Source organism: Plectropomus leopardus, chromosome 20 (assembly GCF_026936395.1).
Source record: "Plectropomus leopardus strain MGB_pleo_1.0 chromosome 20, ASM2693639v1, whole genome shotgun sequence".
In the NCBI taxonomy this organism is placed as follows: domain Eukaryota; kingdom Metazoa; phylum Chordata; class Actinopteri; order Perciformes; family Serranidae; genus Plectropomus; species Plectropomus leopardus.
Genome location: NC_142195.1, coordinates 10,360,442 through 10,375,617, shown reverse-complemented (window position 1 = coordinate 10,375,617; position 15,176 = coordinate 10,360,442). Strand labels below are relative to the sequence as shown.

Below are 15,176 nucleotides of genomic sequence, written 5' to 3'. Positions count from 1 at the left end.
AGCAGCAGGAGAGAGGCAGAGCAGAGTTTGACAGTTTGTTCTGTAAGTGGGAGATTACAACTTTGTCACAGCACGTGAATATGATTGATGCTTTTATATTTCGTCAGTACCTTCAACAACCATCTGATCAGTGGTTACAGTCCTCCTTTGTGCCCCGTGACAATACAATGTTCAGTTCATGTACTTTAGTGATGGGAACAAAGCTCGTGGGAGCTCGCATAATGGCTTAAACTCTTTGGCAGATGATGAAGCCCATTTTTCATGAAGCCATGATTGATCAACCACTTAATGGGAAACAGCAGCTGCAATAACAACATGGGAAGATGACATGTGGGAGGAGTAGACATGCAATGTTGCCTGCTCCACTTTTTATATCATGTAGCAGGCAACAAAGTGTTCAAAAAGCTGTCAGAAAATGAAAAGATGATAAACTTGCAGCTTGTGGAGGCAAATGCTTATGTATCTGAGCTGTGAAGGACAACAAATGTAAGGTATTGCGAATGAAATGCAGCTGAACAAAACACAACCTTGAATTTTACACACATTTATTGCAGGTTGTTACACACAATATTTGTGCACCACAATTCGTATATAACCAGCCCATTCTTATTCCAAACTCGTCAAATAGCCCCACTCTGTCAGTGCTTTTGGCACAAGTGCCAAAAGGCACCTTTCACATGTGCATGAAACATTGCTGGACAGTTGAAACACTGCCTGTAACAACATGTTGACATCACGGTAGTAGCATCCTGGAACATAAAGAGCAGGTGCAGAAGGATGCCCACAGTGTAATATGTAAACACGCAGAAGTCCACTGCAAAACAGCCGTATGTATGTGACGACTTGGGATGAGAACATGTTGGTCAAACAAACACAGAACTTTCACAAAGGAGACCGGTATTCAGGACCATATTAAACCCAGTAAACTTTGAATTATTTTAGGTGTGCTGCCATCATGTTTCTTTACATCATGTAATTTTACTTGCCTAAACCCAATCTATCTATCTTACATTAAGTACATAATTTGTGATAAATATGTAATGTTATTCATGGGGTGCTAATTCGTTAGATATTATAGGCTGTATGTTTAATTTTTGAGGATACATTGGTATTTGACTCTTTTACATTCTTTGCATCTCAATCAGACACAGACTCTCGTGTGATGAGCTACTGAACTGCTGATTGATGTATGTACTTGACAAAAAGCAAGAGACTGGTTTAAGTCAGCATGTCCTCATCATAAGTTGCATACCTTTTTTGGTAGATGTTTCAAATATCCGCTTTATTTTCATCTACACTCCTGTAAGAGAATTCCAGGCCTCCTTCTTCCTGTCTTGCGTGTCATTATTCCTGTGTGTGAGAGTCTGGGTGAGTGAGATCCTCCGGAGGAAATGCACTGAGGCCTGCAAACAGGCCAAGTCTCAAGTCAAGAGAGGGACAGGACAGGAAGCTCATATGCTTACATAACAGCCTTATTGAGGGGATCGGTATTTGACATGTCACATAGCAATGTCCTCCATTAGCCTCCCACTCTTACCCCCATCTGCAACCCCTGTTCCCTAATGTATCAGGTTGGCCGGGTCTCAGCGAGGGCATATTTTGGCCTCCAGTAAAGTTTCTGCTGGGCCACTACAGCCTGTTTGTCTGGTGGGGACTCCTAACTTAAATGTTCAGACCAGTGGTATGTAAACTGATTTCTCTCTGGATAAATATTTAGATGTCTCCCGACTATTCCATTTTTTTTCCAGCAGGTAGCGTTAAATTTAATCAGCCTGCAAGCCCAGGTTCAAGAGGGGCGCTCCAATGATGTGTGTTTTGCCTTTAAGTCTTGATGCGATTGAAAAACGATAAGGAGGCTATTAAAGACCTTCCTCCAGGAGGGAGAAACTCCAGTGTCTCAGGGCTTCTTGGCCACCAGTAGCAGCAGCCTCGTCGACCCCGCGCGGCTGTATTTATAGAGCGCTGTGGATGAGTCATTTGGCCGGGTGCCCACTCTTCGTTCACCAGATTTACAGGTCCCCACTTTGGGGAGGGCTGCTTGATTTACGATGTACTCCCTCCCCCTCCACCACCAGCTCCCACCCCACCCCTCTCACTTCCTTCAGAGACAGGCAGACACACCATCTTGCCTTCGGCGTGCTGTCTCACTCATTCGGCCGCTCTCTCCTATACTTCTTTCGTGTGTGACTTCGAAACACGCTTCCTCTGCTCTCTCAGCTGCTTTGACAGAAGTACAAGCAGAGGAAAGGCTTCCTGAGAGGCAGACAGAGTAGCCGAAGACTGACCTTTCCTAAGTGCTGCTGACTGGTGTGTCACATTGACCTGCCGTTGACTTAACAAAATGAAGTTTTAGGCGAAAGAGTTATATGAGGTGGAGGAAAGCGAGAAGTAAAGGAAGGAGGAGGGGGAGAGTAAGGAGGACAGTGGTGAGTGTAGTGGAGTGTGTTACAGCAGAAACAGAAGGAGATAAATCTCTCTGTGGCACTGAACAAGAACAGATGAAGAAGTGGCACCGGGGGGCCGGCGGTCAGCAGCGACAGCGTGGCTTTTGCTCCCTCGACCTCCCGCTGAGAAGGGGGCACGTCTTCCTCTGCACCCCATGGATCTTAACTCCAACCCAGGTCTGTGTCTTTACATAACAGTAATGAATACTAACATGTTTGTGTCTGGTTTGGAGCGTTTCGTTACGATGGCAGGGATATTTTTAGACTTTGCCCTGTTTTTAGTTTCAGGAAGAGGTGGAAGGATTTCTCAGATAGCTTTGCTTGTCTTAAACTTAGTGTTAGTTTCTATCAGTTCTTATTGAGAAAGCGCCTTTTCCACATGTTGTCCATTCATCACGTCAGCACATAGGTGTTTTACAGCTTATATGTATTGCAGCTGTGATCTCAGATGAGAAGTTTATGATGCTTACATTCCTGATTTTCCTGTTGTTAAAGGGTCATTGCTGCAGGTTCTTTTAGACTTGTCCACTGTATAAACATCTGCAAACATGATCTGTGAATAACCGAGTTATTACTTCTCACTAAACGTTTCACTTTATATGCAGCTAGGAACGGGCAGTGTATTGACATAAATTCAATATTGTGATATAAAAAATATATCATCATGTAATTCAGATATCATATATGACAAGTTTTGTCTTTTCCAATTTTTAAAGGCCGTAATGCAGTAAAGTGATGTAATTTTATGGAGGTAACTGTTCTCTGATTTGCCTTTATCCACTTAGTCATTATATCCACATGACTGATGATTATTTATCAAAATGTTTTTGTGTTAATTTTTTTTGAAAGCATCAATAGTTCCTGTAATATCATTGCAATATCAGTGCTGAGGTATTTGGTCAAAAATATAATGATGTTTGATTTTCAATACATCACAGTTTATATACCGCAGTTGTATTTACTTTTCATTGACGAGATACTGTTATCTGGTGATAAGTTAAAAGAACACATTTTACTTCTTACCAGAGGTGTAGGCTCAATTTGAAAGAACTGGGCTCAAGTTGCACTTTTGATGACTTTATTACATTGGGGGGGGGCGAGGGGGGGGGGGTGCTATTCTTTGGTAGGACAGCTTTTGGAGTGAGATGGGGAGAGAGGGGAAGACTACCCCCACCAGGTGAGCTACTGGGTGCCAAATAATTTGATGACTTCAAACTGACAAAATCAGATGGGACTTGCAACACGACTTCGACTTTAACATCAATGACTTGTGTCTTCACTTGGCCTTGAGCAGTTTACTTTGTTAAAATGGCATTAGGTAAAGAGAACATTTTAACTTGTGTAGGACTCAGAACTGGTTTCGGGACTTGCCTGTCTTGACTTGGGACTTGAATGCAGAGACAAAGTGAAATAACTGCACGCAAGTTACAAAAAACGAGGCAAAAGTTCAGAGCCTTAAAAGAGTAAAGCACTGATAAAGCATTGGATTCTTGTCAGTCTCACAATAAACAGGGTTTTTAAGGTGCAAAACTGCAGCACAATCAGAGATGTTCCGTTTTTATTCCACAAATTCTTCCTTGTCAAAATCTGGTGTCTACATTACCCACAATGCCACTCAATTGCCAGCAATCTGGAAAGAGATTGGGATGTTTTGTGCCAGTCACAGAAAATGTAGCCTCTAGCTGCTGGCTTCAAACAGAGTTAAGACAAAAGGCTTTAAACTCATTTTTTTAAACCACACCCTCAGATTTTTTTTTCATTTTCAACTTTGTAGTCTTCAGACACAGCCTGTGCTAACTCAAGTGATATCCTTCAGGGACACAAGAGGCCTTATACAGCTTTTTTTCACATATGCAGTCGTACTCCACATGACCTGACCTGTACACAGACTTTGATGTGCAATGACTCAAAATGAGTAAATCTAAAGGCAGCAATCTATATCTTTCTGCACCTCCGAAGAAGATAAAGCATGATGCCATTAACCAGTTAGGTAATGTGATTGCACACTGAAATGTGAGGCAGTCAGCCAAACAGGTGACACCAGCAAACCCCGTAGATATTTCTCATTAGCAGAGTACAGACAGCATCTCTTTAACAGTAAATGCTCCATGTTTTCATGCTCTGCTGCTCTGCACTCCAATGATCATGATGCATGTATTAAGAAAAAAAATTACATGATTCCATAGAAAGAAAAAGACGACTAAATACAAGTTTAGCAATTCTTACATACACTAATAACTTGTAAAGATTAAGCAATGCCAACAATTTTGTCTTACACTGCACTTTGTGTTGATGGCAGTCCAACACCACTGAAGTGGTTTAACTAGGATTTAACTATCTGAGCCATTAGAATAACTTGTATTATAGCATAAGCCTTTAAACCAAACATGTAGTTTAAATGCCACCCAGGTGTGGTTGTACTGGATACTTGGCTTGAAAAAAATCTTGCCAGAGGAGGGAAATCATGCTAAGCAAAAATTCTTAAAGCTGGGTCAGATTTCACTCTGCTTGGCTGCTGGAGGCAGATAACAGAACACGCTCCTGAATTCATGGCTCCCAGCCTGCCTGTAAATCCATCCTGGTTAAGAAGTTCTCGTGCAAAAATCTGAAGCAACAGACAGGAGAGGGAAGATAAACTGTAAAGTGTAAGAGCATAAATTAGATTTCAAGAATTGTTTATCAAGAGAGAGGTGTTTTATATGTTTGACATGTTGAACTCAAAAACTAAATGTATTAAATACCAGTTTGTGTTCGGAAGCACATCAGAGAAATCTGCTGGTTGAATTTAACACATCTCTCTCAGTACTTGCCTGTTGAGGCAGAAAGTGACTAGACTATACAACTAAAAGATTGACCAATAAATGGTTCTTTTGACAACAATGTTGAAGGGATCCAGCATGGTAATGGTTGCAGGGTTTGTTGAGGTTATTTTGAAGAGAAGAGTTGATACATTAGATGACATGAAATTTATCTAGTAATTGTTTTAGCAAATTTTAAGCAAAAATGCCACGTCCTGCTTCTTTTTATCTAACATGAAGTTATACTGAACACCTTAAGTTCGGGACTGTTGGACTAAAAAGCTATTTCAAGACATCACTTTTGGGTGTTTTCAAGTGAGTAAATGATTAACTGATTAAAAGAGAAAAGGAGCAGTAAATTGTTGATCAAAATATTGGTCACTTACAACTAGGTATGGGTAGTCGATACTTTTTAAGGTTATCGACCAAAATAACCCCATAGCCTACCAAGTAGTATCAAAACATCAAATGATACCTACATGCAGTCCTTTTTGTGCCGAGGGTCTGATCCCCCAACCCCTCAATAGATCAACAACAGATCCATGGCAAATGGCCAGTTCAATGTCTGCCCAGTTAGCACAAGCTAACCCAGCAGCAGCAGCTAACATCCAACTCTGAGCCGTTAAACACTCCTAACAAACTCACACTGACACCAAAACAGGATGACTCTGTTGTTAAACCTGTTAATAACCATGAGGCAAAGTTAGTCTTTTGACTCGAACAGCCCTGTCAGTGTGTTTGGTGGGGTCTAAAAATGTCCCTGACATGGAGCTCACACTCCCACAGCATCAACTTCAACCCATACACGCTGGGTTCATGAAGTCAAGTGCGTTGTTTTTGACAGAGTTGGCAGTTCAGCGCGCCGAGATGCCAACAATACGTGTGAAAGTATGGCTGTACTACACACCACTCAAATGAAGTACTCCATCTGTATCACTTAAAGTGTTCTGGTATTGGTAATGGTGTCGTCATTTTTTTAAACAATAACCATCCCTTATTGCAACCCTAAGAATACTTCTTATTTTTTGCTGCTAAAGGCAGCGACACAATACACAGCGATCTCTCTGTATAGGAAAGACCAAAAACTCCCTTAATAATCCATGCAGCACTGTACAGTAACTGTACACTGATTTAAAAAAAAAAACACATCATAGATAAAACTGTAACTCATTATCAGTATTACAGTGACTGTAAAGTACTTTATTTAGGTGTCATAGAACAGATTTGAATCAAGATAACTGACCAAACAACACCAGCAACAGTTCAGCAAAGCACACATTTAAACTCACTGAGAGCCAACCTCATGGTCAGCATTTCTCTGTCTCTCCACTTAGATCACCACCAATCTTTTTTCTTTGACCCAGCCTGCCTGCACTCCCCCCTGCTGCACTGCAGCCCTCTCAGGCCAACAGTGCTTTGGCCAGCTTTGTCAGAGAAAACAACGAGGATGTGGAGCGGCAACGCAGACAGGACTGCTGTGATGGCCAAAATGAAAACACGCTTATCTTGCCGAAGCTGATGGATGCTATCCATCGGATGTCTAAATAATTGGGCCGGCCAGTCAACATTTTTTGGTGCATGCCTCACACAGATACGTGTTGGAAACACACTGAAAATAACCGGCACAGACAGACACGAGCATGAGTTTATTACAGCTTTGGGAACACTTTCAATATTTCCGCACCAAAAATGGTATCACTGATATTCCACCTCATCAGTCACGAAGTAGAAATATGAAGTGATGAGAAAGGCTCATGCCAAGTGATGAACGATGCATGTATACCACAGTATCTCTGCTTTCTATCAACAATAACCTCTGACACACCCTTCAATCTCCTGAAGTAATCAAGCAGAAAGAGGTTAATATGAAACAACTAAAGGTGAATGAAAAACACAAAAAGCATTTCTCTTAAGACTCAGCTCTCAGTCTTTTGTTGCATCTCTCTGGTCAAAGGTCTTCACCAACCGCATATTCAGCCAGACTCGAGTTATTTCTGTTTCCTTTTTGATCCTCCTTCATCCCTTCTTCTCTTTGGTTCTCATGAGGACAGAATAAGTAGTCACACAATAAACCAGAAGCCGGGTTTCTATAACCCTGTCTGAAAAGTTCAAAGGGCTTCCCCAAAGGCCAGGCTGACTCAACCTACCAATTTAGTGCTGGGGGGAGTGCAGGTGTGCATCAGCCCCGAGGCCCTCATCCGCGCTGAAAGGTGATATTAGAAGGTATTAGTGAGCAGAGCAACAGGTACTTTGTCAAGTCCACTCCTTGTTTCTATCTGCGGCCTGGATAAAGGGAGGTTCAGTCATTTCTCAGAGTGCCAGGATGTTTGTCTGTGTCTGTTCCTGCCATTCTTTGTCTTAGTAAAAATCCCTTTAAATATGCATTAGAAAAGGTCCGCCGGTGCCTACATTGGTATCTTTGCTTATTGTGGTGTGTCAGCAAATACTTCATTTCCCTAAAATCTGTATAACCTAAGCTAAAAGGTTATGTAAGTCAATACACTGTAATAATTGTTTGAAGAGGTGACATTTTGTGTATTAAAAAAAACTACAAAAAAAACCCCACAAAATATTGATCCAAGAGATCAAGAGATTTCTTCATTTAGAGACCGTAACAAAATATTTCTTAATCTAAACTATATACATAGTTTTGAGATATGCTTTTTGTATTAACAGAGTGCAAAGATGTTGTGATGGTCATTAACAGGGAATCCCTGTGCATTTTTTCACAGTTATGCACTACACCTAAAGTAGCCTAAGTGACAATGCAGTGGCATGAAGGACAGAAATCTTAGCTTTCTGCTGCAAAAAGAATGAATGTTTTTGCTATTAGCTATTTTAGATGGATATATACAAGATTATGCAAACAGCAATATTCACAAAGCCATTATGGGAAAATACCAGCATATTTACTACAGAATACTATATATACACTTTGTGTGCAAGGTAACATAAACTAATGATGCAATTGACAGGGAAGACAGAAGCTGCAGAATGAATTTTCTAGCTATTCGTTTTTTTATTTTAGATCCAAATGTACAAGATTATGCAAACAAAATGAAAATTGGTGTCCGATGACAAGGTAAAGCATTGAAAACACTCTCAGTGTAGTGTACACTTAATCTGATAATGTTTTTTTGGGTGGGTAAAATACATTTTATTGCTCACCCATCCACAGAAGTATATTTCTTAACATCCAGCCTCCAGCCTGCTTCTCCAAACTAGGGGCGTGCTACTCTTTCCAATACACTGACTATAGATAAGTAACTCATACAACCCCAAAAAATCTGAACTCCTTTTATGCAAGTTTTAGGTTTCCTAAAGTTAGTGTTCCTACTTAAGTGAGATGGGAACCATTGGCAGCCTTCAGGGCAGGAAATCCCAATCAAACATCTTAAAACTTGGTTTTGGAAAATGGCTGTAAGGTGTGTAAAAAATGTGTGATTTGAAGTCAATGTAAAGAGTAATAATCATTTAAAAAAAAAAAAACCTGGAATAATCCTGTAAGGTTGGGTTTGGTTGTAAAGTATTAACAGCCATAACTGGCATAGTAAATATAAATCACAATTGACATTTATAGACGCCCTCAGCCACTGAAACCACAAACATTCAGTTTGACCCATTTATTTCTGTGGTGACTTTAAGATGAGATTAATCCTAAACATCTTTGAACTATGCTTGACAACACTTTGAGGTTTGTTAAAATACCTAAATCCTTACAAGCGAACCATTAAGACGACTCAGAGCTTCGGTGACTACTGACCGGGGGGATTAATATCCCATTAAAATGTTAGGAGCGTCAAGTTTTGGTGAGGGCTGGCAGCTGTTGTCACTTGAACACTTGCACGCAATGCTGAGACGCTGAAACATTACATCAGCGAGACAAGCCGACTGATACTTCAGAGGAAGCTTCTGGAAAGGTGCAGTGCATACAGATCCAAGAGAAAAACCTTGAGTGGTTCTGCAGGAGAGCTCTTGAAAGTTAGCCTGACGCTAGTTTTTAATGCACTTTTAGCTCTGTATCATCAACAAACTGTCGGAGAATTCATGTTTCATGTGCAGCCAACTCTTTATAATGTGCGTGTTATGATGTGTGTCTGAGTGAAACATGTAGGTGTCCTTATGGTTATGTATCTCACTATGACAGATCACCAAATGGACAAATATATATCATGCACTGATGGCTGTGAGACTGTAAATCTGAATGGCATGTCAGGAATTCATACCTGGTGTTTGCTCTGTAACTGAAAAAATGAATGATATCCCATGATACTCGCCAAGCATCCAAGTATTTACTGCACTTAAGTATCTAAAGTAGTTTTGTTATAATAAATGTACTTAAGTATTAACATAAGAATAGTAAATGCTACTGATAAAATCTGTCCCTTCCCCCCTTCCTTCCCTATTTTGCAGTAAGTAACAAAGATGCTCAGAGAAAATGTAGTAAAGTAAAAGTGAAAAGTGAAAAAAACTGAACAAAAAGAAAAGCTCAGTAAAGTTCAGATACTCCAAAAAATATCTAAGCACTGTAAGGAAGTAATAATACCTTGTTACAGCCCTCTGGACTTTAAGTTAGGTCTGAGCTGTGTTTCCTTTTCCCAAAGTTGAAATCGATTCCCCTTACATAATGGTATATTTACAGCAGCCTTGGCAGGACACACAGACACAGCTCTTTATTTAGTTGGCATGAAATCAGAACAGAGACACTTGGCTTTATGACAGCACTGTGACCTCCCTGAACGGACTGACCCACTGTCCTCATGACAACTCATTAAAACTCTCTCCTACTCAACAGCGCGGTATCATGTTTGCCTTTCAGCACTGAAGAATACAGACAATTTAGACTTGATGTGGCCATTTTTCTTCATTTTTTTGGTGCCATGATCACCTTCGTCCCTATGGGCGCCTGTGGAGGACAGTAGAGCCAAACAATCCTTGTCTCCTTTGACCTCCTCACTCCTATTCACTTTGTTACTCATTCAGCATCAGATGGTAATGGATAGCTGTAGTAAATCTATGGAGTCTGTGTTCTCCACCAGACAATGTCTTTGGGGAGGCTAATGTTGTGGTGTCTGCCTTCAGATTATGCCGATTGACAGCCAAGGACCACCCTGACACCAGGAAGAGAACTAGCCATCGATACCTTACCGGGGGTCAGGAGGAACAGGACACCCATTATAAATACATGGGAAGATGTAGCCACAGCGAGAGAGAAGTTACACACCATGAGATTTTAGGATATTTGATATTAAAGAGTGAGAGTTTGGCAACCCAGTTGCCAGAATAAATGTTGGAATTGTACATTTCTGCAAACCACAGATGCTTTATTAGGCTATACATTATTTTGCAGTGGATATGTTGAAACTTAGGTACAAAAAACACTTGGTTAAGGTTAGGAAAAAATAATGTTTTGGTGTAAAATACCCAATTTCCATGGCAATATCTCAGCAGAAAATATGGTAATGTCTTGGTAAAAACACCCATATTTGTTTGCTAAAGAGCCATTGGAAATACAGGAATGACTCACAAAAACAACTTTGTTGTTTGTTGGTCTCAAACAATGGTCTGCAGCTTGGCGGGCGTCTCGCCCAGGTGTCACATGATCCCACATTCCTTCGACCTTCGGATGACAGCTTTAACTCATAGGCTTTGACATTTCAAAATGAAATGTATCTGTAGTTTGCAGAAATGTACAAAACTAACTCTGCTGGCAACTCCTGGATTTAGATTATTTTAATTATTTAACATTTTGAAATCTTTACATCATTAGAATCAAAAGAATACAAAAGGTGTATATTGTCACCAAGGGCTGCAGCAAACTATTAACCTGTCGCTAAGCTTTGCCCTCAAATACCACAAGCCAGTCAAATTTTGTGCAGTTACACAATGCCCTCGGACATCCTGTTTGTAGACCTCCAGAGAAAAGCATGGGAAATTTTGATTTCCCTGCGGTTTTATTTAAGTTTATGCAGTTATAACCTTAAAAATGGTCAAGCAGTATGCATTGGGTGAATGCGACACTGATACGAGGTAGCCTATGAGGGCAGAGAATTAACTTTATTTTATCCAGTCCCTTAAACATCACGTAAACAGAGGAAAGTGTCTCCTTTGGATTAAGCAGCTCAACATAAAGAATATAAACAAAGATGTCTACATTTGCTCTAAAGTAAGGCATCATGGTGTTAGCAAGTGTTAGTGACAAGTATAGATATAACCTTTCACATTATGTTAGCGACATCGTGTATAAAGTCATTTTGCAGCAAACTTTATAAGGTAACCTTCGCTTACGTTAGCTTATAGCCGCCAACATTATGGCCAACTTCATCTTCGTAACGTTAACTCATTGTGTCATCTGTTCAACTTACTTAGTATTTTTGTTTTTTGACAATTGGACATAGGTGTTTTTAAATGTAGTAATTAAAGCCCACCTGACTGAAAAAAATTGCAGCTAACAATTATTTGTTGTTTACTAAGCTGTCGATTATGTTTTCAACTAATCGAGTCATGGTTTAGTCCGCTGGTTCGCAACAAAGGGTTTGGGGTCCCTGAGAGAGTTTGTGGGGGTCCCCAGAAAAGTGGAGTATAGCTTATTTTCACTATGGAAGTGATCCCAAAGTGAGAAAGAGTCATTAAAGTGACTTTTCCAATCATAGGTTTTACTTTCACCACAGTTATCTCCCCAACTGAAGTTGATAACTGTAAAATTCTGGTCCTAATCATATCTAACAACCATAATCGTGTCAGATAGACGTCCTTGAAGCCAAATCTGATCAAATGGGGATCTGAGATTTATCAGTTTAGGGGATCTTGACACAATTAAGGTTGAGAACCATTAATTTACACCATAAATGTCAGGAAAAAAAGAAAAAAAAGAATCCTAACTGCCTAACTGCCTAACTGCGCATCTTCAATTTGTTTGTTTTGTCTACATTAGTTTTACTTCCTGATTAAAGTTGGTTTAGATTATTTATAAATAAATTAAATAAGAATAAAAGCATGAGTTACATTACAGCCCCATCATTTTAGACCTAAAACTTTGATCAATACACCCAAACAATGGTGGACCATAAGAGCTATGTAACTGGTCCTTCCTCCGCCCCTCCTGAACATGTGGCACAAACCTTTATTGTTCTGTTTTTATTTTTCTTAATAACCATATATGGCTTTTATAAAGTAAACTTGGAAGTATTTTTTTATAGTCCTCATGCATCCATTCAACCCTAGCCCAAATTGTGATATAAATCAACATATAACACTACAATACCAAAACTTTTGAAAATGTAATGAAACTGTGATAATATTAATTACATGTAGCAGTAATAATACTGCATGCACACTTTCACTCCCACATGCAAAAAGTCAATATTATGACATTATTGTGCTCTTGCAGTTTGTGGTTGAAGATGTTAACAAAGCATTGCAGTGTGAATGGGACATCCCATGTTTGCTTATGGGGTCATGCCCTGTGTCAAACCAGTGGCCTTTTTAAACCAAAGCCTTCAGAGAGATCTGCCCATTGTTCCCATTACAGTGCTAAAGAGAAGTATGTGAGTGTGTGTGTGTGTGTGTGTACTCCCCAACCCCCTCTTCAAACCTCCCTCCCCTCCTTCCCTTTCTCTTTCACACCCTCTCAGCTGTGCTCACTCACTCATTCTGAGCCAGGCCAAAAACCTGGCAGAGCCACTCCTCCGTCAGGAACTCCCGTCCTCAAGTTAACCCAGGCGGCCGCGACTTTGTAACCCACTCAGGGAGCTTCTTTTCTGGATTGCCAGAGTCAGGGGTGTGGAGGAGACATGGAGATGGTTCATCAGGCGATACATAGTTTACCACAGTACGGATTATGTGATTTGCTGTCCTCACATCAAGGTAACAATAATAAGTGTGTTATTTGACTATTTCGAGCCTGTTGAATGGATGCATTTCACTGATGTCTTTACTACAGACTTCATTGTTGAACAGCTGCTCTTTGTGGAAGGATTAGATCATCAGGAGGTGATATCACTCATGAATGAAACAGACTGTGTGTAAGGGCGCCAGCGTTTGCAAACCAGAGATGAAAAAGGAGAGAGCTGTAGTTTTTGTTTCCACTTTTAATCCTCGTCATCATTCCGTATGAATGAACCAACATTTTCGCATTGTCGCTGGGTGAGTGACTTCCTGCTCTGCTGGAGGTATTTAGGATGTGTGGACTTCTGGGAAGACTATCATTAGACACAATATTGAATCTCAGCTTGCCCTTGCTTGCATGCAAACAAGAAGACTCTTGCATACAAGAGTGAACAGACACTGATGAAGTCATTTAATCTCCCCCTGTGCACAGACACACACACACACTCATACTGGGGGAATTATGACACATATTTTTGTCATTTGAAGCTAAACAAGGTAGTTACAGTGTCTGCATTGTTTTGTGGGCCAGCAGCAGCTGCTTCCTCCACTTGGCAAGCAGCGCAATCAATGTCTGGAAGAACTTAACATTTTCATTGCGAGTCTCCAACAAAATGTTTTCCACTTCTGCGGATACTGAATATTTTTTAGGTCATTTCTAAGTCTTTAACACCCACTCCCTCCTGGATAATGTCTGCCAAAATTCAAATTTTTTTAAACCCTTGCAATGAGGTTACCATGAGGTTTGTCACATTGCTGGACTGCTTAGTAGGCAGAAATACACAACAGTTTTTTAAGGTTTCAGTTGTATACTCTGCCTTGTACCTAGATCAATTACATGCCGTTATTTATTTATTTATTTAAATATAAATAACCACATTAGAGGAAAAGTTTTACATTTTGGGAATATGTTTATGGATATGGATACCATTTTCAAATCTGTTTGTTAAATATGAAGCTACAAAACAGAAGACAGTTAGTTTGCTTAGCTTAGCTTAGCTTAGCTTTGCTTCGTTTAGTTTAGTGTAAAGAGGCCGGGAGAAATGGCCAGCTTTGTCTGATACGTTGAGTTTGATAAATTCATAGCCGACAAAAACAGAGGTGTAAAGTCAAACACGTGTAGTTTCATGGGAATTCATTTATGCTAAGCTAAGCTCATTTATGCTAAGCTAAGCTAACCATCTTTTGGCTGTAGTTTCAAATTAAACATACATATCTGAGTGTGGTATCAATCTTCTCATCAAACTCACGGCAAGAAAGACAGTAAGTTTATTTCCCAACAATTTCTTTCAGTAATAATGTAAGTCTAATAAGTACACACAGTTTGCACAGCGCTACAGTCCGTTGCTTGCCCCACAAAAAAATGGAACAAAAACAACATGAAAACGTCGTAGAACATAAAATACATTGTGCATTATGGTAACATTTTATAGTATTAGCAAAACTACATAGTGTTAGCATCCTTCAGCGGTGACAGTGGATGGTGAATGATTAATACTGTTGTCTGTACAAAATTAACCCATTTATTCGTTGATTCCTCTGGATGCACTGAGTGTTGTTGTTTTACAGGACTTAGTCACAGAGGTATAGGTCACAGTGAAGTGTATCAGGGCTCCAGGTATCTGTGAGCAATTACAGCACAGTGGGATCCTTTGTTGTCTCCCACCTGTTTTTGAGCCATTAGTTAAAGACTACTCTGCAGCTGGGATCAGCCACTTATTAAGGCTGGTGGTCAGAACAGGAATGAACAGTTGTTAGCTGTTTGAAGCCGACTCAGATAGTAATTATGACACACACACAGAAGGCAGTTATAAATAATTGGAGAAGGTGGAGATAATTTAATACAATATAAGATTGTCAGTGATATGTTAGGGTTTCGTTTGAGGATTTGCAATTACTGAGAAGTGTGTGATGTATAATATGCTTAATATAACACAAGTATGCGTTTCATCTAAGCAATGTCTTTCCTTTGAGGTTGGTTGTAAACACTTGTCTGTGGTTATACTATGGCATAATGCAGCTGGATTACAATGTTTCTTGTGTGTAA

At 40.0% G+C, this 15,176-nt stretch overlaps 1 protein-coding gene across 6 annotated transcripts in view; it reads left to right on the top strand.

Moving 5' to 3' along the window:
- arhgap24 (Rho GTPase activating protein 24) overlaps window positions 1–15,176 on the top strand; it is a 94,859-nt gene that overhangs the window by 52,197 nt on the left and 27,486 nt on the right. The window contains exon 1 of one of the 6 annotated variants that reach the window (XM_042509462.2): window positions 2,126–2,621. The exons of 4 other annotated variants lie outside the window; for them this stretch is intronic. In XM_042509462.2, coding sequence (XP_042365396.1) covers window positions 2,600–2,621 — 22 coding nt within the window. In that variant the 5' untranslated portion in view covers window positions 2,126–2,599. Of the gene's footprint in view, window positions 1–2,125; window positions 2,622–12,957; window positions 13,109–15,176 lie in introns of those variants that run through there. One more of the 6 variants, XM_042509461.2, reaches the window with a different exon arrangement.